Source organism: Cucurbita maxima, unplaced genomic scaffold (genome assembly GCF_002738345.1).
Source record: "Cucurbita maxima cultivar Rimu unplaced genomic scaffold, Cmax_1.0 Cma_Scf00034, whole genome shotgun sequence".
Taxonomy (NCBI): Eukaryota; Viridiplantae; Streptophyta; class Magnoliopsida; order Cucurbitales; family Cucurbitaceae; genus Cucurbita; species Cucurbita maxima.
Window position 1 is genome coordinate 1308390 of NW_019272050.1, and position 21742 is coordinate 1330131.

Genomic DNA, 21742 nt, shown 5'->3' on the forward strand with positions numbered 1-21742 from the left:
TTTTTTTTTTTTTTTTTTTTTTTTTTTTTTTTTTTTTTTTTTTTTTTTTTTTTTTTTTTTTTTTTTTTTTTTTTTTTTTTTTTTTTTTTTTTTTTTTTTTTTTTTTTTTTTGTATTTTGACCAATAATCGTAGACTTCAAACAAACTAAACAACATTATTGGGTGAGATTATCCTACCTCAATTATTTGGCTATATTATATAATAAATTTAGCTACAAATATTCACTTACACGGTACAACTTTCTGAATTAAGATTCTTACACTGGAGTTAAGAGGGGCCGCGCGAACGCAGGCCCCCACTACCACAAATTATGATGTAGGCTCTGCCACTTTGGGCAGACCTTAGACGGGCGCCCCTCCGAAGTGCAATGGAGGTCACCAACCTAGGCCATGAGCCTTACTGATCGCCCATTGACCCCATCCAGGTAAGTATGTTTCAACGGCCGTAGTCCCTTCCTTTATATACTGCATCTAACCTCTTCCCATTTCCGTGTTTTCGATGTGGGACAAATTTAGTGTAGCTTACAATGGGCTCTTGTACTCTCTCCTTGTGATGGGCCAAAGGTTGAACCCAGAGACATTTTCAATCCGTTAAATGTTCATAAGGTTATGATTTTTCAATGATTAAATTATATTTCTTTAATGATTTTAAAATATTATATTTGTTCTCCTAATAGCTCTTTACATTTTCTAATTTAAAATTCAATTAAATAAATATAAAGTTCAAACTTTGAGATTTACGCTAAGTTATTTAAAAGGTGGAGAATAGATAAATACAACTTACAATTATAATTATTAAAAAAAAAAAAAAAACCTTACAATTAAATATATATATTTTTTATTTTGTCGGGTTTTAATTGTGTAGAAAAAAATGAAACTAAATTCAGTTGGTGTCATAAAATCTCGAAGTTTTATCCTTTTGGGATGAAGATGAATATGTAGAATTGAAAAGGTAAAATCCTTAGCCTTTCCCACTTGTTCAGATTCGGATGTGAATTTGTTCCCATTTATGCATTTCTTTCTTGACTTTACCTCTCAAGCTCACATGATCTTAAATTATAATTAAGTAATTTTGAAATCCATAACCCAAAAATATCCGGAGTCGCATTCAATCCGATTGAAGTGCAAGTCAAGGAAGAGTTTCGAGTTCTTTCCCTCCTTTCGATCCGATCTTGAAGATCCCGAAATTCTGACCATGAGCTTACCTTCCGGGAGTGCCGCCGGTTTTCCAACGCCGGGGAATTCAGGAGGTAAGGGAAACTCCTCGTCGTCATTGGCATCGGGGACGAGCAAGGAGAAGCAGAAGGAGAAAGCGAGAGTTAGTAGAACGTCGATGATATTGTGGCACGCTCACCAAAATGATCCTGCTGCTGTTCGCAAACTTCTGGAGGAGGATCAGTCCCTTGTCCATGCTAGAGATTACGACAACCGCACCCCTCTCCATGTTGCATCGCTTCATGGCTGGATCGACGTTGCCAAGTGTTTGATTGAACACGGCGCTGATGTTAATGCCCAAGATCGCTGGAAGAATACTGTAAGTTTTATCTCCTGTTTTATCCGGAAATTTTTCTTTATAGGAACTTTACTCTGTGTTTGTTCATACGATGGTTCGATTACTATTTGACGTTTCTTTCCTTTTACATACACTCCTTCCATATTTGGGTTTGATTCGAGTTCTCTTGATAATTATAGCTGCACGTTTGAATTTCAAGCCAGTACGGTAATTCAGCCATATGTATAGTGGCGTTCCGTTAAGGCTAGCGGGCAATCCGCGGGATTTTGCATACAATACGCTGATATGAGCTTAGAGTTTATACGAGCCAAATTTCCCGGGAAAATTCCACAATCCTAAATGACCTTAAGCCACACTCCCCACCCCAATTATTTATTACATATACGCGTTCTTCGAGTTAAAAGAAATTTGTCTCTTCCGCATATGTGGGCATATGATTGAGTCTGTAAATGGAAAAAGAGTATATGCCACAGCCCAAAGGCTTTATGATTGTACTACTCCGGGAAAGATTTGCCTTACCCGGTTTATCTGAACTCCCTGCACTGCGTTTGATGTAATTTAAGTTTGGTCAACGCTGAAGGATGGATTTTAGTTTGCAACTGATCCGTTGTTGTAAAGTTGCTCATGCTCTTGAAGTGGAATTAAGCGGCTCTGTATTTATTGCTAGTCTAGATGAATGTTGTTTTCCTGACTCTATTGGTAAGAAAGACCTTTCTTGAACAAGATCTGTTTTATAGGTTGCTTAACTGTGTCCTTGAGTTCTTGAGCTTACTTAAGAAATGTAATGCGTTCACAATGAGCTTGCTCTCATATTTACTAGTTATGTACTCTGTTTCTCTATTTTATCGATGCTATGTGGGAATGTTTAAAGTTTATTATTGAATGCAACATTCGCATAAATTACTTAGCATCACTACCCTCATACAAGGATCTTGTCCCCTCTATTACAGCCGCTAGCTGATGCAGAAGGAGCTAAAAAGCATGGCATGATTGAGTTATTAAAATCATATGGTGGCCTTTCCTATGTAAGTGAAGAGCTTCCCTTTTAGATTTTTGTATTTATGTCAGGCTATATTCGTGCCAATTGGCCGTGTTAGTGTAATTTTATTTTTATACTATTCATTCTTCTTTGCAATCAGACACCTCTTCTTACTTTCTATATTTTCCTGATTACTGTGAAAATTAGATGCTTCTGTTTACATTCGTTCTATGTTCAGTCATATCACAAATTTTCTTGCATTTTCTGTGAATCTTCAGTGTTATTGCAATCCTTTTATTCCATTTCTATATTTTATCTTAGATTCTCGTCTTAGTACTCCACATGTTTTTGAGCTGACTGGATTTAAAGATTAAAATATTTCATATTACTCGATGAATCTTCTTCTTTTTTCTTCTTGATACAAAACTAGAGAAACTGAGTATTCTTCATATCAGGTTTTTATTTGTTACCTAATTTCTATCTAAGAATGAAGATATATGTTGCAGGGCCAAAATGGAAGCCATTTTGAACCGAAGCCTGTTCCTCCTCCTCTGCCAAATAAATGTGACTGGGAAATTGATCCCACGGAACTAGATTTTTCTAACTCAGCTATTATCGGCAAGGTAAAAATGATCTTTCTTCAAATTGCCAGCAAGTAGGATTTTTTTTTCACCATCCAAGAATTTGAAATCTTTCCTCATGATCATGGAACTAGAATGTTGTTTGTGTTATTACAGTTCCTGTATAAAAGAGTACATTGGTTACAAATTATAATCTGAATCTATTTTGTTAGTTAACTGCATCAAGAAATGCAAGTACAGGTCTGAAGTGTGTTAATTGATTGAAGAAAATGAAAACTTTTAGCAAATTGAAACTGAGGAATTCAAGGTTCGAGTTGTCTTGGAACAAAGAGCCTAAAAGATTCTTTCAGCCAGTTGGCCTTATATTGTTACTGAGAGGTTTATTTCCCCTGAACTTTTCCTTTTAATGGGTGTAAAAACTGATGCTTGCTTCAGTTTTTGTGGACCTCTTCCATGATGTGAAGAAATCCTTATGGATAGTTATCAACTGAGTTTTTTTTTCTCGAAGCTTTGGTGTGAGTTAAACGTTTGAATTTTCAAGGACATTTACTTGGATTTTCAGAGTTTCATGGTCTTGATTTTGTATCATGCTTTGTATTGGTGTAAATGTATACACCTTTTTATGACTATAGTCTTTCTTCTTTGATTTCCAATAGAAAAGCTTTATTACAATACCCCTTTTGGTGTTTGGGAGTCTTTTAACTCCTTTTATTCATTCATTTCTCTTCTTGAAAAAAGAAAAACTCATGCTTGCCTTTTGGTTACAGAATTGGGGAAAATAACTGTCATCTTTAAATTTAATCGATTCCCCTCTCTGTATGATTTCTGAAATAACTTAATGTTAGGCCTTTCATTTTATTCTTTTATGTTTTTTTTTCGTGGTTTGAATGCTTTGTTCGTATGATTCTCAATACATTTAAGAGAGTAGTTTTCACTTAGGAATGCCTGTCTTTTGCAGGGGTCCTTCGGGGAAATTTTGAAGGCCTACTGGCGTGGAACCCCTGTAGCTGTCAAACGTATCCTTCCATCACTATCTGATGACAGACTTGTGATGTAAGATCCAATATCCATCTGATGGACCTGTACCCTATCTTATTGCGATTGCATGTGTCCCATTTGTTCTCTAACTTATAAAAAATATATATTGAAGGAAATAAATTCAGAAAATAATGACCATTTATAACAATATTTTTACTTTTAAATTTTATATGTATTCCTTATACACAACATGCCAGTGAAATCTACGGAATTATAAATTTATTTATTTCATTTTGCTTTTCCTTGCACCAGCAGCCTGGAATCTTGTTTCAACTGGCGCAATATCCACCAGAACCCCCCAAAACTAATTTCTTATTTGTTTTCACATAAATCTTTCGTCTTTTTTTCTTAAAAAAAATTTGTAAGAACCATATAAATCTTTACTAAATCAATATGATTGGAGTTAATTTATATGTTGGCTTTTCTCATTCAGTCAGGATTTTCGACATGAGGTTAATCTCTTGGTGAAACTACGCCACCCGAACATAGTCCAATTTCTTGGAGCTGTCACTGATAAGAAACCACTTATGTTAGTCACTGAATACTTAAGAGGGGTAATTGATAGAGTTTCTTTTTATACTAATTCTGAAAATTTTCAGGTTTTCATTCTTTTCAAGTTGTAATTTACTCATGCTGTTTGACATTCTGTCCCTTAGGGTGATCTTCACCAGTACCTCAAGGATAAAGGTTCACTCAGTCCTTCAACGGCCATCAATTTTGCACTGGACATTGCCAGGTATAATAATTTGATTACTTTAAACTTTTATAAAAGAGAAAGAAGATGCCTCGAAGATTGTTGGAAATAAAAGAGCAAATCTAGAAATTTTTAAAGTTTAACTCTAGACATTGCCAGATAAATCAATGTTGGGCTAGTTTGGCTCCTCACTGCCCGTAGAACAATGGAAGATCCTTCTCTCCATGATATATCGTTATTTCCTTTTAAACCTTGCTATTTCATTTGTGGGCAAATTCATCTAATTGTTCTTAAAGAAATGTATACATAATTATTTTAATGGAAAGAAACCTGATTCCTTGAAAATTTTACCAAGAAGAAATAAGATTCTTTGAAGATTGCTGGAAATAAAAGAGGAAATGAAAAGATTAAATTTTCTCTTATTTGAATTCTACTTCTGCCAGAATTGATCTTCTTACACTGCTTTTCCATAAGTTGAGAAATAGGCTTCAATATCACGTTTGTGAACAAGGTCATTTGATTATAGGCTTCTATGTTAGTATGGGAATGAGTGTATCTAATCGATGTAAGAAATAGGTTTCAATAGGCTTCAATACACTCATTCCCATAAGTTGAGAAATAGGCTTCTATGTTACTAATACGTGGCTGTTGTATAATCTATTTGTAAACAAGCTCATTTAATGATTGTTTTGAGTCATTTTACTGATTTTCGTGCTGGGTTTTTCCTTGATTAGGGTAGGCTATACTTCACAGTTTCTAAAATCACATCGTACTCAAACTCTAGAAATTAATGGTCATAAGGAAGTAATTGGTCTAACATTTAACTGAGTCCAGTATTTGCTCCCTCGAAAATTTACTAATCGTGCTAACTAGTTTGACAATGATTTCTGTTCCAGGGGAATGGCTTATCTCCACAATGAACCAAATGTTATAATTCACCGTGACCTAAAACCAAGGTGAGTTTGAGACTTTAATCAGCATGCGATTTCTCTCTCACTCCAGCAACTTTTTGCAAGGGATTAACTTTTTAAGACTTGAAATACCATATGATTTATGAGCTTTCTGCTGTCATATTGTATTCACATTCTTTTGAACCAGCGTAGATTGGATTGAGTTTGCTGTCATCTATTTTTATAATTGGAAGAGTATTTTGAAATTCTAGGAACGTTCTGTTGGTTAATTCCGGAGCCGACCATCTAAAAGTTGGTGATTTTGGTCTAAGCAAACTCATCAAGGTTCAGAATTCACATGATGTTTACAAAATGACTGGCGAGACTGGGAGCTGTAAGTACATATCATACTGCTATTTTCAGTTTTATAAAACTCTTCAATGCTTAAATCTTCCTTTTCACATCCTGCACATGGCGAAAAGACCGGTATATGGCTCCTGAAGTATTTAAGCACAGAAAATATGATAAGAAGGTGGACGTGTTTTCTTTTGCAATGATATTATACGAGGTAATTTTTGCATTCAGAGTACAGAAGTATACTTTTATTGCAAGAGACTATATTTGACTCGCAGCAACATTCCAAATGGTGCAGATGCTTGAGGGAGATCCACCACTGGCAAATTATGAGCCTTATGAAGCTGCCAAATATGTGGCTGAAGGTCATCGACCGATGTTCCATTCGAAAGGATACCTTCCCGTTCTAAGGGAGTAAGTTGATCATTCCTGTTTCCCTTTCAATCTAACAATCATCAAGATTGCTTCTTCTGATGTGAAAAACACGTGCCTTTTAGATCAATTTATGGAATAGCTTCTCATTTACTACCTCTTCTGGTTTGGTTCTTCCCAGTTTAACAGAAGAATGTTGGGCATCTGATATGAACAAGAGACCTTCTTTCTTGGAGATTCTCAAAAGACTTGAAAGGGTGAAGGAAAATCTTCCCACTGATCATTCCTGGAATTTGTTTAATGCATAACATTCAAAGTTGTGGTATGAAGATTGTTTGCAGTTCCTAACATTCAGCTTTCTTCTGCTGGATTATGGCCCTCGAAGTTGAAGCTTTTTTCTCGACTAGCAAAGATTGTGAAAAAATAAGATCTTACGGCTGCTTTCACTCTGCTGTTCGAATGTTGATTTTGAACAGAGGCTGTGATTTTGATTGAAATTATACTCTGTGGAGGAATCTCCTCTTGAATCTGGCATTCTTCATTGCCTCATAGGATTTAATTTAATTGTTTCTTCTCATCTCTCAATTGTAATTTAGTTCGGGTTCTGTGAACTATTTATCTTTTCATGTAAAAAATGGATTTAGTTGATTTTCCCTTGCAAGTGCAGTATATCAATGCCCGGCGCTTTTTGCCGGCGGGATGAACTAGGAAGTGCTTTTTCACCTTTTTTATTTATTTTTAAAGTTTACTTACTTTAACTATTTTTTTATTTTTTAAACCCAAATTTTATTTTAAATAATTGTATTATTACTATCCATTATTTTTATATTTTTGTATAATGGGTTTTTTACCCTATTTTGATCCATGCTCTTGCTAGTGCTCATTTCACTTGATATATGTTTATAAAGCAACACAAAGACATTGTTTAAACATGATATTCTTATAAATAGTTCTCAATATTGATTTGTATTCTTTGATTATAAATCTATTATCATTCTCTAAATTCATGATATTGTCCACTTTGAGCATAAGTTCTCTTGCTTCCCGACTTTCTCAAAAAGTCTTATACCAATGAAGAGATATTTCTTGAATTCATGATCATTCCCTAAATCAGCCGACTTTGATAAAATTCAAGAACTAAATTATTATAATACTTTTAAAATTATTTTATGAAAGGGGATTTTTTTAAAAAAGAAAATTATTATTTATTATTATTATCATTTGCAATTTTGAGGCGAAGTCCATATTTTTATGAAATCACATTTCATTTCCGGAAACGATTTCCGGAATTTTTTGCGTCCATGTTATAAAACAATCTGGTACGTCTTTCTCTTAGGTTTCGTTTACAAGAACTACAAACATTATTGATCGATACTGAATTTCACGGCATTCAATGTCTTACTTTGTAGGGATCGGCCTGTCATCGTGTTTTTGAGCTTCAAAACCTTCTTCAAGCAACCCAGGTTCATGAGCTTATCCCATGCCTTGTGCCTGCGGCGGAATTTAAACATTTGGTCCAAAAATCTCGGCCATGGCGTATCTTCAGATGATCAAAAGCTACTTTTTCTACTGAAATCATGCAATGGAACTTCAGATATCTCTCAAATCCACTGCTACATGGTCAAGACTGCTCTTGACCTCGTCCCTTTCACATTAAGCAAACTTCTTGCTTCCACCATACTGGATATCAATTATGCAGCTTCCATTTTCAAGGTTATACGAAACCCGAATCTCTTTATGTTCAATACTATGCTTAGAGGCTATTCTAATAGCGACGATTCAAAACAAGCTTTTGTTATTTTCAATGACCTGAGGAATCAGGACTTCTTGCCTGATGAGTTCTCTTTCATAACAATTCTGAAAGCCTGTGCTCGAGAATTAGCAATTAATTCTGGGCAGGGGATTCATGGGATTGTTCATAGATCTGGGCATGGTTTATTCAGTCATCTAAATAACATGCTTCTACATTTTTACTGCGCGTGTGGCCAAATTGGAGATGCCCGTAAACTGTTTGATGAAATTCCTCAAAGAAACGACTTGGTATCGTGGAATACTTTGATGGGTGGTTATCTTCATGCATCTCAGCCCACTGTTGTTTTAGATTTTTTTAGACAAATGTGTAGGAGAGGTTTGATCGCCGGCGCTTATACAGTATTAACTGTTTCATCTGCTGTGGGTGATGTCGGCTATTCCTTAGATGGAAGGTCTCTTCATGGACAATGTATTAAGCTGGGTTTATGTTCTGATCTCAATGTGGTTACTTGTTTGATTAATATGTATGCAAAATTTAAAGATTTGGAATCAGGACAGCTGATCTTTGATGAAGTTGCTGAGAAGGATGTTGTTCTCTGGAATTGTTTGATAGATAACTATGCTAGAAATGGCATGTTAGAAATCGCTATAGATTCACTTCATCTCATGAAACATGAAGGAAAGCAACCCAATTCATCCACATTGGCAGGATTACTTTCAGCTTGTTCTACGTTCGGTGCTGTTGGTACAGGTAAATACCTTGGCCATTATGTGGAGGAGGAAGGACTTGTTCTAGATACTGCTCTTGGAACAGCTCTAATTGATATGTATGCTAAATGTGGGTTCCTAGACAAGGCGATCGACATTTTCGATAAGATAAAGGATAAAGATGTAAAGACTTGGACCGCCATGATCACTGGTTATGGGGCTCATGGTCAGACAAGGAAGGCTATTGACACTTTGTTTAGGATGGAGGAGGAGGGTTTTAGGCCCAACGAAATAACTTTCTTGGCTGTCTTGAATGCTTGTAGTCATGGAGGCATAGTGATAGAGGGTATGAGATGTTTCAAGAGAATGGTGTATGAATATCGAATGACACCAAAGATTGAGCACTATGGATGCATTATTGATCTTCTTGGTCGTGCAGGGTTGTTGGAGGAAGCTCATAAGCTAATCAAGAGCTTGCCTTCCGAGGGCGATATAACGGGTTGGCGTGCGCTGCTGGCAGCCTGTAGGGTATATGGAGATGTTGAACTGGGAGAGTCTGCGATGAGAATGCTAGTTGATTTAAACGATGAACACCCCACGGATTCAATGCTCCTGTCTAGTACATATGCCGTTGCTGGGAGACTGTCTGATTATACACAGTATCAGCAAATTGAGGAAGAAAACAGAATGAAAGAAGGAATTAGATCATCTCAAATGCAAACTGAGAAGGCAAGAAAAGAAGCTGGTCGTAGTATGATTGAAATGGATAATTTGTATTAGCCTAAACTATTAGGAATAACTGACCTGGTGTTCACGAGAGCTGTACATCATTTTAGTTAGAGAAAGAAAGGTTGTGAGATCCCGCATCGGTTGGAGAAGGAAACGAAACATTTCTTATTAGGACGTAGAAAGCTCTCCCTAACAGATGCATTTGAAAACCGAGATGCTGATGGTGATATGTAACTGGTCAAAACGGACAATATCTCCTAACAGTGAGCTTGGGTTATTACAAATGATATTAGAGCCAGACACCAGGCGGTGTGCTAGCGAGGACACTGGACTCCCAAGAAGGTGGACTGTGAGATCCCATATCGATTAGAGAGGGGAACGAAGCATTCTTTATAAGGATGTAGAAAGCTCTCCCTAACAGACGCATTTGAAAACCGTGATGCTGATGGTGATATGTAACTGGTCAAAACGGACAATATCTCCTAACGGTGAGCTTGGGTTATTACAAATGGTATTAGAGCCAGACACCAAGCGGTGTGCTAGCGAGGACACTGGACTCCCAAGAAGGTGGACTGTGAGATCCCATATCGATTAGAGAGGGGAACGAAACATTCTTTATAAGGATGTAGAAAGCTCTCCCTAACAGACGCATTTGAAAACCGTGATGCTGATGGTGATATGTAACTGGTCAAAACGGACAATATCTCCTAACGGTGAGCTTGGGTTATTACAAATGGTATTAGAGCCAGACACCAAGCGGTGTGCTAGCGAGGACACTGGACTCCCAAGAAGGTGGATTGTGAGATCCCATATCGATTAGAGAGGGGAACGAAACATTCTTTATAAGGATGTAGAAAGCTCTCCCTAACAGACGCATTTGAAAACCGTGAGGCTGATGGTGATATGTACCTGGTCAAAACGGACAATATCTCATAACGGTGAGTCTGGGCTATTATAAATAGTATTAGAGCCAGACACTAGGCGGTGTGCTAGCGAGGACACTGGACTCCCAAGAAGGTGGACTGTGAGATCTCATATCGATTGGAGAGGAGAACGAAGCATTCCTTATAAGGATGTAGAAAGCTCTCCCTAACAGACGCATTTGAAAACCGTGATGTTGATGGTGATATGTAACTGGTCAAAACGGACAATATCTCCTAACGGTGAGCTTGGGTTATTACAAATGGTATTAGAGCCAGACACCAGGCGGTGTGCTAGCGAGGACACTGGACTCCCAAGAAGGTGTACAAATGGTATTAGAGCCAGACACCAGGCGGTGTGCTAGCGAGGACACTGGACTCCCAAGAAGGTGGACTGTGAGATCCTATATCGATTAGAGAGGGGAACGAAACATTCTTTATAAGGATGTAGAAAGCTCTCCCTAACAGACGCATTTGAAAACCGTGAGGATGATGGTGATATGTACCTGGTCAAAACGGACAATATCTCATAACGGTGAGTCTGGGCTATTACAAATGGTATTAGAGCCAGACACTAGGCGGTGTGCTAGCGAGGACACTGGACTCCCAAGAAGGTGGACTGTGAGATCTCATATCGATTGGAGAGGGGAACAAATCATTTCTTATAAGGATGTGGAAAACTCTCCTTAATAGACGCTTTTGAAAACCGTGAGATTGACGACAATACGTAAGAGCCAAAGCGGACAATAACTAGTAACGGTAGACTTGGATTGTTACAAATGGTATCAGAGTTGGAATATATATATATATATATATACTAGTAACGGTAGACTTGGATTGTTACAAATGGTATCAGAGTTGGAATATATATATATATATATATATTCCTTTTTGAACCGTAACATGTCTTGTCAATCAATATCTAATCATTTTCAATTATTTATATCTTCATTATGAAAAATAATGGTGTGAGATTATTTTCAGATAAAGTGTNACTAGTAACGGTAGACTTGGATTGTTACAAATGGTATCAGAGTTGGAATATATATATATATATATATTCCTTTTTGAACCGTAACATGTCTTGTCAATCAATATCTAATCATTTTCAATTATTTATATCTTCATTATGAAAAATAATGGTGTGAGATTATTTTCAGATAAAGTGTCTCCTTCAAACATAATTTCCAATTGTTTGTTTATGATGATTATTTATCTATTTATAGTAATTATTTTGGATGCATGACATTGTGGAATAAACATGATTATTTTTTGATATTTAGTGGTTACATAATAATTTGTACTTCAATTGCTTCTCTTGGATATAAATTAATTGTAATTAAAATCTCATATATAATTTATTTATTTAGCCTTTTAGTTTCACTTTACAAAAATTCAAAATTCTTTGAAGAAATTGGACAATAAAAATAATTACGTTAGTCCAAATCAGAAGAAAAATTAGAATAAAATCAAAGACAGGTGAAGATGAGACGAATCTCTCCAAAAATGGCATAAAATAAAACAACAAACTAGTCAGTAATTTCCAGCGCTCACGTACATTTCAGCGTTTGTTTGATTTTCCATTTTGTTCATTTTTTGTTGAGCTTCAGAAATTTGCGGGAAAGTTTAGTGAGAAGGCATTTATTTAGTTGTTCGGGCTTAATTTTCTTCATTTTAAGCTCGTGATTCGCCACCTTCACTCCGCACCTCCATCATTTCTCATGTTTTCCCGTTTTTATACGATTTCAAATAGCCCGTTAGCTGATGTTCATTGCTGATTGCCCGATTCAGCCTTTTCGATCTTCCATCTTTTGAGATTATATTCCCCGAGCTGAATCCATTTGCATGATCGCGACAATTTGATTTCCTGTAAGCTGTTTGTGTTCTTGGATTTTGAGTGGTAACGGTGATGCGAATCTGAAATCTTATGCGACAGAATGAGTTTTTTGAACGTGGGAATCGGTTCGGACTTTGAATGAGGCAGCAATGTGGTGTTTAGCGGAGCAATGGAAGATAGATCTGAGAGTATACAGGTTAGGTGCGATAAGCTCCCAGGTCCTGTAATTCCGAGGACCCGTTTGCAGGTCTCGTTTGTTCGTATCTGCTTCAGCATTTTGGTTTGGACATTTTTGATCCAGATCGTTGCATTTGGGAAGCTATGGCATCCCCATTTTATATCCAATATAGCCAATCGGATTTCGCAAGTGACTGGGATTCCGCTCTCTCTTCACGTCGACGAGTCCATCCAATCGACGCCATTTCTTCCAGCTAGTTAGTTCCTTAACCTCAATCTGTCTCTCTCTTATCGGAGATGGTGGCATGTTTTTTCTTTGAAACTTCTAATTGTGACCTCTGGATAATTACGTTTGTTCCTGCTGTATGCGACGCTTTTAGTTTCCCATGTCTCAATGTTTCAATGTGAAAATAATGCATTCAAGGGTAGCCATAATTGAGTTTGGTTCATTATGGAATAGGATCGCTGAACTGTTCTGCTGGTGGATTTGTTTAGCTTAAGAGCATGCATTGTGGAGTGTTCTCAAACACCTCTTAGTTAGGAATCATCGTGACTTTGCTTTTGGTTTCCCGAAAAGGTCTGATATCAATGGAGAGATTGTTCCTTATAAACCTATAATCTTTCTCTTAATTAGCCGATGAAGGACTACTCCTCTCAATAATTCTCAACAATCCTCCTTTCGAACAAAGTATACCATAGAGCCTCCTCTTAATGCCTCCTTCTCTGGAGCTCTCGAACAACCTCCTCTTAGTTGAGGCTCGACTCCTTTTTTGGAGTCATCGAACAAAGTACACCATTTGTTGGACACTTGAGTCACCTTTGACTATACCTTCGAGGTTCAAAATTTCTTTGTACGACACTTGAGAATTCTATTAGTATGACTAAATTAAGGACATGACTCTGGTTCCATGTTAAGATCGTGATCCTCTACAATGGTATGATACTGTCTGCTTTGAGCATAAGCTCTTATGGCTTTACTTTTGGTTTCCTAAAAGGCCTCAGGAGATAATATTCCTTACTTATAAACCTATGATCGTTCTCTTAATTAGTCAATGTGAGACTACTCCTCTCAATAATCCTCAACAATATTACAGAGTTATAGCTAATGTCAAAAAAATTTATCTAATGAACCAAGGTTATTTCATACTTCATAGAAGTGTTATCCTATTTCAAGCATTGCTATTATCATCCCTTTTAATTCATGGAATAAATTATCCTTCATTGGCATCACAGTTGAACTACTTGGATTACTCATACATTCCACTTCAATCTCTAAAATTATCGTTTCCACTATTTGCTTTGGGGAGAATTTGACTTAAAGATCTCAATTTGTGCAGGAAACTATTCAAGCAATGGTTATCTTCGAGTGTCCTGCAATGGAGGCTTAAATCAAATGCGTGCTGCGGTGTGCACTTTTTGACTTGCTATTTCTTTCCCCCATCTTCCTAATTTATGCCTATATTATTTTTTGTTCTTTTCCTTGAAAGGATGATATATTGGACTCATCTAATTAAGCGTTTCAGATCTGTGATATGGTGACTGTTGCTCGCCTTTTGAACTTGACATTGGTTGTTCCAGAACTTGATAAAGCATCTTTTTGGGCAGACCCTAGGTATATTCCTTTTCTTGCTTTCTGTAGCTTGGTTGCTTACTTTTACATAGACTTCAATATGTTAACTAAAGCTCTCGTGCAGTAATTTTGATGACGTATTTAATGTGAGCCATTTTATCGAGTCACTGAGAGATGAAGTCCACATTATCAGAAGACTACCTAAAAAGTTCAATAGGAAACATGGATTTACACAATTTGCCATGCCTCCTGTTAGCTGGTCAAATGAAAAATATTATTTAACACAGGTTTGCACTATTTTTTCTAACGTGTACCCTAGTTTTTCATATTACTTATTAGATGCAAATCTAGGTCCCTTGGATGGTCAAATGATGAATCTGTGATATTACCAAGTTATATGTAGAAACCAATTGAGTGCAGCTTTGAGATTATTATCTTGTTGAGCGAATGTTAGGTCTGAATTGGCTAGGGAATACTATGAATTTTGTAGTCTTTTCTCAAACCCAGTGAGGCCAACTGCCCCCCAAATTGGCATGTGAACTCACTTCTGTTCACTCTCAGAGATTTTATACAGGCTAGGAAATAGGACACTTTGAAAATTATTATTGACCTCCAAAATTTTCTGGAAGTATCATAACCTACCCTGTAAGAAGGTCTCCCAGTTACTAGATTCTTAGGCTTGGCAATAGCAATTGAACCATGAGGCTGACGGCGATATGTAACGAGCCAAAGCGGACAATATTTACTAGCGGTGGACTTGGGCTTGGGCTGTTACATATGGTATCAAAGCCAGGTGTGCCAGCAAAAACGCTGGCCCCCAAGGGGTGAATTGTGAGATTCCACATCAGTTGGAGAGGGGAATAAAACATTCCTTACAAGGGTGTTGAAACCTCTCCCTAGTAGATAAGTTTTAAAACTGAGGCTCATGACGATACCTAACGAGCCAAAGTAGACAATATCTGCTAGCGGTGAGCTTGGGCCCTTACAAAGGGCTAAAGGAGGAGCCTCTAATTCTTACGCATTTTTTTCAAATTAAAAGAATATCACGGCAAAATTTATATTAATTCTGAAAGAAATGTAATTCACTTGGCCATAAAGCCTTTGCACAACTGAATACAAGGTGTTTTGAGTAGTACTTGAATGAGAAAAGAAAAAAAAAAGTATAGTATGAATATAAACTAAAAATAATACAAGGTGTTTTGAGTAGTACTTCAACAATAGAACCATCTTCTTGTGCTCTTATTTATACTCTCTATTTTGCCTTTTGACTTCATAATCTAATGCCTTAAAACCCATTGTGCAGATTCTTCCTCTCTTTAAGAAGCATAAGGTGTTACATTTTAATAAAACAGATGCACGCTTGGCAAACAACGGAATCCCACTTTATCTACAGAAACTCAGGTGTCGTGTCAATTTCCAGGCACTGAAATTCTCGCCCCAGATTGAGACGCTGGGTTATAAGTTAATTCGTCTACTTCAAGAAAAGGGACCTATTGTGGTCTTGCATTTGAGATACGAGATGGATATGCTGGCCTTTTCGGGTTGTACACATGGCTGTACAAAGGAAGAAGCTGATGAGCTCAAACGGATGAGGTTCGTAAATTTGAAAATTAAACTTCTGAGGATCCAATCACTGAAGATTTTTCATTATTATTGTTCATATATGCCTAAATATTCTGGTGTATATGTACCTTTTAGTTTCTCTTCTATCATTGTGGTTATACCAAGCTGATGGATGCTGCTTAGGTGAAATAGTAATCTATAGTTGAAATTTATCCAGATATGCATTCCCTTGGTGGAGGGAGAAAGAGATCTCGTCTGAAAAGAGGAGATCACAAGGTCTGTGTCCTCTGACCCCAGAGGAAACAGCACTGACTTTACAGGCCATGGGTTTTAACAAGGAGACGCAGATATATATTGCTGCTGGTGAGGTTTATGGTAGTGAACGGAGACTTGCAGCTCTCAGGGAAGCCTTCCCACTGATTGTGAGTACCATCATTATATCTTGTGCTTAAAATTTCACCTTTTGATGTGATGTGACTGTCTATGAAGACAATTGGCTGAAACTTTTAATCTGCATGACTTCCCGTGAACCCTTTGTGAGAACAAAGTGAAGCTGTCGTTGGACACTGCCTAGTAGCCAAGAAAGCCATCTTTATGAATGTAAGATCTCACATCGGTTGGAGAGGAGAACGAAACATTCCTTATAAGAGTGTGGAAACCTCTCCCTTGTAAATACGTTTCAAAACTATGAGGTTGACAGCAATACGTAACGGGCCAAAGTGGATAATATCTGCTAACGGTGTACTTGGGCTGTTACAAATGTTATAAGCACTAGACACCCAACAGTGGGCCAGCGAGGACGCTAGGCCCCCAAAGGGGGTGGATTGTGAGATCTCACATCGGTTGGAGAGGGGAACGAAGTATATCTTATGAGGATGTGGAAACCTTTCCCTATCAGACGCGTTCTAAAACTGTGAGACTGATGCGATAAGTAACAGGCCCAAGCGGACAATATCTGTTAGCAGCGGGCTTGGACTATTATAAATGGTATCAAAGCCAGACACCAAGCAATATGCCAGCGAAGACGCTAAGCCTCCAAGGGTGGTGGATCGTGAGATCACACATCGGTTGGAGAGGGGAACAAGAAGCATTCATTATAAGGGTGTGAAAACCTCTCCCTAACAAATGCGTTTCAAAATCGCGAGGCTGACGACGATACGCATCGGTCCAAAGCGGACAATATAGTTTAGGATGTTACATTGAAACACTAGTGTGAATGTTATTCTTATAAGATTCATAACCTTACTGTATTTTAGGTGAAAAAGGAAACCTTGCTATCCCCAAAAGAATTGCATCTATTTCGGAATCATTCATCGCAAATGGCAGCTTTAGATTTTATGGTCTCTATCGCCAGTAACACTTTCATTCCTACCTATGATGGTAACATGGCAAGACTTGTTGAAGGTCACCGCAGGTGTGCCACGTCATTTCTCGCCGAACAATTATCGTTTTCTTCCAGTTGTATTATTCATGGTCATCCAGTCTTTAATTTCGTCTTTAATTTCTACTTGAGGTTTTCAAAACTCTCCTGATTTAATTCATACTGCTCACAGATACCTGGGATTTAAGAGAACAATTACACTGGATAGAAAAAAACTTGTGGAATTACTGGATATGCATCAGAATGGCACACTTCCTTGGGATGCCTTTGCAGCTGCTGTAAGATCAGCTCACGAGCAAAGACAGGGACAACCAATGCAACGAAGAGTAAATCCAGACAAACCAAAGGAAGAACATTACTTTTATGCAAATCCTCACGAATGCTTCTGTGAGGGAACAAACTGCAACGGCTCACTAAGCCACAGTAACTCGAGCAAAGTACTTTGACTGCGACTGACCGAATCAAGAACCAAACTTTCGTGGCGCCCCAGGGGAAATTTTCCGCTTCAATGTGGTGAGCAAACCTTCTCACTTTCATTGGACAGTGCCCGGTTTTGTCGATACTCAAGCCTGAAAGTTTTTATACAAAGCAATATAAATAATATCTTCAGAACTCTCCCTAGGACATCCAAGCATATTTGTTCATAATTTATATGTTTGTATTTAACTTGTATCCTGCCATAAAATGTTATCATTTGTATCAGATGTGAGATGTCAACAATTTTTCCAGATGTTAATACAGCTGATCGAGGTATGAGCTTTATGCTTGCTTCTAAACTCACTCAGTGAAACAGTTTTGCTTCTTTTCTCTAAGAACTTAAAGCAATCCCATGCTTTCCACTTCTCTGCTGTTTGATCTAACAGAAGTGATAGTTACAAGTATAAAATGTTTAAATCTATGAACCCTATGAGTCATTTAGGCTACCGCCTTAGAAGGATTGAGTTTCAGCTATAGTACTCATCTATTTAGGTGTGAGATCCAACATTGGTTAGAGAGGGGACAAACCATTTCTTATAAGGTGTGGAAACCTCTTCCTAGTAGACGCATTTTAAAATCCTCGATGAGAAGCCCGAAGGGGAAAACCCAAAGAGGACAATATATGCTAGCATTGAGCTTTGACTCTTACATTAGGATTTAATATCTTACTAATTACCTTGACAACCAAATGTAATAGAGTCAAACGGTAATTCCAAGAGAATAGTCGAGTAACAGCCCAAGTCTACCTCTAGTAGATATTGTCCGTTTTAGTTAGCCAAATGGTTATTTCAAGAGAATAGTCGTGTAATAGTCCAAGCCCACTACTAGTAAATATTGTCCACTAGGGAGAGGGAGAGGTTTTCACACCTTTATAAGGAATGCTTCGTTTCTTTCTCCAACTGATGTGGGATCTCACAATCCACCCTCCTTGGAGTCCCAGTGTCGTTGGCACACCGCTCGGTCCTGACTCTGATACCATTTGTAATATCTCAAGCCCACCACTAGCAGATGAAAATCAATATCCAGCCTTACGCCTTAACATGACTATTAATGGTTGATTACCCGACTCACACTGTGTGTAACCCTTATCTTGATAACTATTGACAAGTATGGTTGGTTACCCGATTCACACAGTGTGTTATCCTTACCTTGATAACCATTTTCTACAATCACCCCATATAGAGACGAATAGTGGTTGGTTACCTAATTCACACCGCATGTAACACTTACCACATGAAAATCAACATCCCTCCTATTCCTTAAAATGATTATCAATGGCTGGGTTGTCATCTTCGAGATGGGAGCTAGCTGGGTTGGAGGAAACTCGTATGGCTGCGGTGAAGGAGTGATATGTTACAGGTTTTCAAAGAATTACACTCTTATTAGCCAATTATTACTCAGTTACAGTGATAGCTGTAGATATATCGGCTGTGATTATGTCATACTGAGACAAGAATCGACCTTTTCTTGAATAATATCTTTTGCTGACTTTATTTTTCTTCCCCATGAAAGCAGTAACGGTTCAATTATGCAGTTTGGCCGTAGAAGTTGAATGAGGAGAAAAGCATGAAGCTTATTGGAGAGCAGAATCAGGTAAATGTGAAAACATTAAAGAGTAACAAAATTCAAATTTACTGTAGCTTTGTATCTGTAATTTTCCAGGAAACTTCTAGTCTTCACTAGAAAGAATGAGCCCAGGATTTCGTCAGAACCGTACAAAAAAGAAAGCAGCCATTGGTCTAAACTCACTGCTCTGGTTCAAAGGACATAGTCAATGTTCTACACAGTCAATCAGTGAAAAGTATGCAGGGTTTGATTTTATCAGTTTTCGTTGTTGAAACAATTGGCCACAACTCTGCGTTATGTCAATGACTGGGTGGGATGAAAAAAGATAGGCTAGATTATAGAACTAATTGTTAATTTTGCCAATACCGTAACGGATTTATGGATAGATAGTGAAAGTGGGCAAAGCAAAGCCAGTATCTCAGTCATCTGTTCTACGTCATTGCCTTATTGATTATTCATTCGATGTTCTACGTTGTTCTTTTAGATTTAATCTAGTAAGTGTCTCAGTCATCTGTTCTATATCACTACCGTATTGATTATTCATGTTAGCATTATCACTTTTGATATCTCTAAGTGTTGTCACCAAAAATCTTTTTCGATTGATAGAAGGTCCTACTACTGACACTCGAAAAATCAGCTTTCAAGGTCACGTCGATCACTTGAGCCTTGATACATTTTCGGTGCCATGGAGCTAGATTAGTGAGCTATTAAATAAGTGATTGTTTAGGGACCTTAGTGTACAATCTTGGATGTTTCCCTATCGACTTTGGATCTTAGCACCCCAAAAGTCTGTTTGTGCAAGTGATCTAGGTCTGTATTCGAAGTTCCCTAGGATGGTATGTCACTACCCGATCGATTATTCATCCAATATTCTATGTTGTTCTTTTAGACATAATCTAAGCAAGTACCTCAGTCATTTGTTCTACATCACTACCTTATCAATTATTCATCCAATATTCACACTATTCTTTAAGAATTAACGTAGACAAGTGTTTCAGTCATCTATCCTATGTTATTGCTATGTTGTTCTTTTAGACTTCATTTAGGCAAGTATCTTAGTTATTTGTCCTGCGTTGCTACCCTATCGACTATTCATCCAATATTTTACGTTGTTCTTTCAAACTTGATCTAGGCAAGTGTCTTAGTCGTGTGTACGTTACTGTCCTATCGACTATTCATCCAATATTCGATATTGTTTTTTTAAACTTAAACGAAATAAGTGTCTTAATCATTTGTGTCAGACCATTACCCTACCAACTATTCATCCAATATTTTATATTCTTTCCAACTTAATCCAAACAAGCGTCTTAATCATCTGTTTTATGTCATTGTCTTATCGAGTATTCATCCAATATTCTACATTGTTATTTCATACATTTATTCTACGTCACCACTTTACTGACTATTCATTCATTCAGACTTAATTTAGTTAAGTTTCTTAGCCATACTCTATCGACTATTCATTCAACATTCTAGCGTATTTCCACCTCTGTAAATCGAGTTTTTTATTTTAAATTTTAAATTTTAAATTATCCAAAAAGAAATATTATTATTTGGTGTGCAAGTGCGTATTAAATAAAGCCGCCGTGAGCTTTGAAACGACGACCATAGGGACGACCACTGAATATTTGAAGACTTTGGTCCAATTTATTAATTTAAAAACCATGCATTGAAATTACTCTAATTTCAATACTGTTGACCATATTAGGTCTTCTATTATATTATTTTCTCCCACGTGATTAAACAAATATTTCTTTTACCTTATATTATAATTTTTTTCTTATAAAATTTAATGATGTCTCTAAGTCTAAATTGTCACAATATGTATTAGATTTTTATTATATCTAGCATAGCATGGAATCTCAAGATCATAATTTTTATTTATTAAGGAATTATTATTATTTTTTTCTTCTTAAATAGTATTTTCTAATTTTCGCGATTGAAAGGTAGGTTTCTTTTAATTAAATAAATAGTGGATATAATTTGATAAAAATTATTATTAATTTTAATATCTACGTTGAAGTTTAGATATTTATACTAATTTGAAATTTGACTAAAAATACGTGGATTTTGTTATCAAAGATATTATTTTCGGCTTGACAATTCATAGAATTAATATTTGACAAAATTAGTAAATAATTTGATAAATTTTATTTATTACTTACAAATTACAATTAATTTTTAATATCTACTTTGAAGTTTTAGATATTTATATTAATTTGAAATTGGACTAAAAATAAGTGGACTACAATTCATAGAATTTGGCTTGACAATTCATAGAATTAATATTTACGTTTTTAGACCAAAATCATGGCCGACTAAATTAATAAAAATATCTCTAAATTTCGAAATGTCAAATCCTAAATTTAATATATTGACGGTAAGAACGTTTTCAATATTTTTTTTATATCGAATGGTACTTTTATAATAAGGATATTTTTTAATTTTTTATGAAGTTGAAGAACAATAATGAAATATATATATATATATAAATATTAATGGATCTTAAAACTAGTGTTAAAAGAGTATTATTTAGATTTTTTTTTTAATTTAAAGATTTTATTGAAGTTTAAAAGTTTTTTTAAGAACAAATTTCACCATATTTATATATATTTAAATAATATTTATGGATATTTACGTT

At 36.5% G+C, this 21742-nt stretch overlaps 3 protein-coding genes, 1 long non-coding RNA gene and 1 other non-coding gene across 5 annotated transcripts; 4 read left to right on the forward strand and 1 right to left on the reverse strand.

Annotated features, from left to right (window-relative positions):
* Positions 1–271: 271 nt before the first annotated feature.
* On the reverse strand, positions 272–433 carry LOC111467819. Its single transcript, XR_002714612.1, has one exon. It is a non-coding gene; the product is annotated as a U1 spliceosomal RNA (small nuclear RNA).
* Positions 434–987: 554 nt separating this feature from the next.
* LOC111467440 (integrin-linked protein kinase 1-like) lies at positions 988–7125 on the forward strand. Its single transcript, XM_023112339.1, has 11 exons — positions 988–1534; positions 2464–2538; positions 2999–3115; positions 4032–4126; positions 4545–4665; positions 4768–4847; positions 5702–5761; positions 5968–6089; positions 6178–6263; positions 6348–6463; positions 6603–7125. Exons 1-11 carry the CDS (start codon positions 1196–1198, stop codon positions 6727–6729), a joined length of 1338 nt encoding a protein of 445 aa, XP_022968107.1. The 5' UTR covers positions 988–1195; the 3' UTR covers positions 6730–7125.
* A 581-nt stretch (positions 7126–7706) lies between these two features.
* On the forward strand, positions 7707–9916 carry LOC111467439 (pentatricopeptide repeat-containing protein At1g26900, mitochondrial). The gene is made up of 2 exons (XM_023112338.1): positions 7707–7740; positions 7831–9916. The coding sequence occupies exon 2, from the start codon at positions 7889–7891 to the stop codon at positions 9659–9661; it is 1773 nt and encodes a 590-aa protein (XP_022968106.1). The 5' UTR covers positions 7707–7740; positions 7831–7888; the 3' UTR covers positions 9662–9916.
* A 2117-nt stretch (positions 9917–12033) lies between these two features.
* On the forward strand, positions 12034–17838 carry LOC111467683 (O-fucosyltransferase 3-like). The gene is made up of 8 exons (XM_023112667.1): positions 12034–12801; positions 13882–13949; positions 14068–14156; positions 14239–14401; positions 15418–15707; positions 15895–16099; positions 16934–17091; positions 17231–17838. The coding sequence occupies exons 1-8, from the start codon at positions 12537–12539 to the stop codon at positions 17502–17504; spliced, it is 1512 nt and encodes a 503-aa protein (XP_022968435.1). The 5' UTR covers positions 12034–12536; the 3' UTR covers positions 17505–17838.
* Positions 17839–18487: 649 nt separating this feature from the next.
* On the forward strand, positions 18488–19667 carry LOC111467627. Its single transcript, XR_002714590.1, has 2 exons — positions 18488–19128; positions 19198–19667. It is a non-coding gene; the product is annotated as an uncharacterized LOC111467627 (long non-coding RNA).
* The last annotated feature ends 2075 nt before the right edge of the window (positions 19668–21742 follow it).

Excerpts from the sequence above, each read along its gene's own strand:
- LOC111467683 (XM_023112667.1), top strand. The coding sequence starts at position 12,537 with ATGGAAGATAGATCTGAGAGTATACAGGTTAGGTGCGATAAGCTCCCA. Across the intron at positions 13,950-14,067 it reads TAAATCAAATGCGTGCTGCG|ATCTGTGATATGGTGACTGT; the intron begins GTGTGCACTTTT and ends TAAGCGTTTCAG. Across the intron at positions 15,708-15,894 it reads GATGAGCTCAAACGGATGAG|ATATGCATTCCCTTGGTGGA; the intron begins GTTCGTAAATTT and ends AAATTTATCCAG.
- LOC111467440 (XM_023112339.1), top strand. The coding sequence starts at position 1,196 with ATGAGCTTACCTTCCGGGAGTGCCGCCGGTTTTCCAACGCCGGGGAAT. Across the intron at positions 1,535-2,463 it reads AAGATCGCTGGAAGAATACT|CCGCTAGCTGATGCAGAAGG; the intron begins GTAAGTTTTATC and ends CCTCTATTACAG. Across the intron at positions 6,090-6,177 it reads GACTGGCGAGACTGGGAGCT|ACCGGTATATGGCTCCTGAA; the intron begins GTAAGTACATAT and ends CATGGCGAAAAG.
- LOC111467439 (XM_023112338.1), top strand. The coding sequence starts at position 7,889 with ATGAGCTTATCCCATGCCTTGTGCCTGCGGCGGAATTTAAACATTTGG.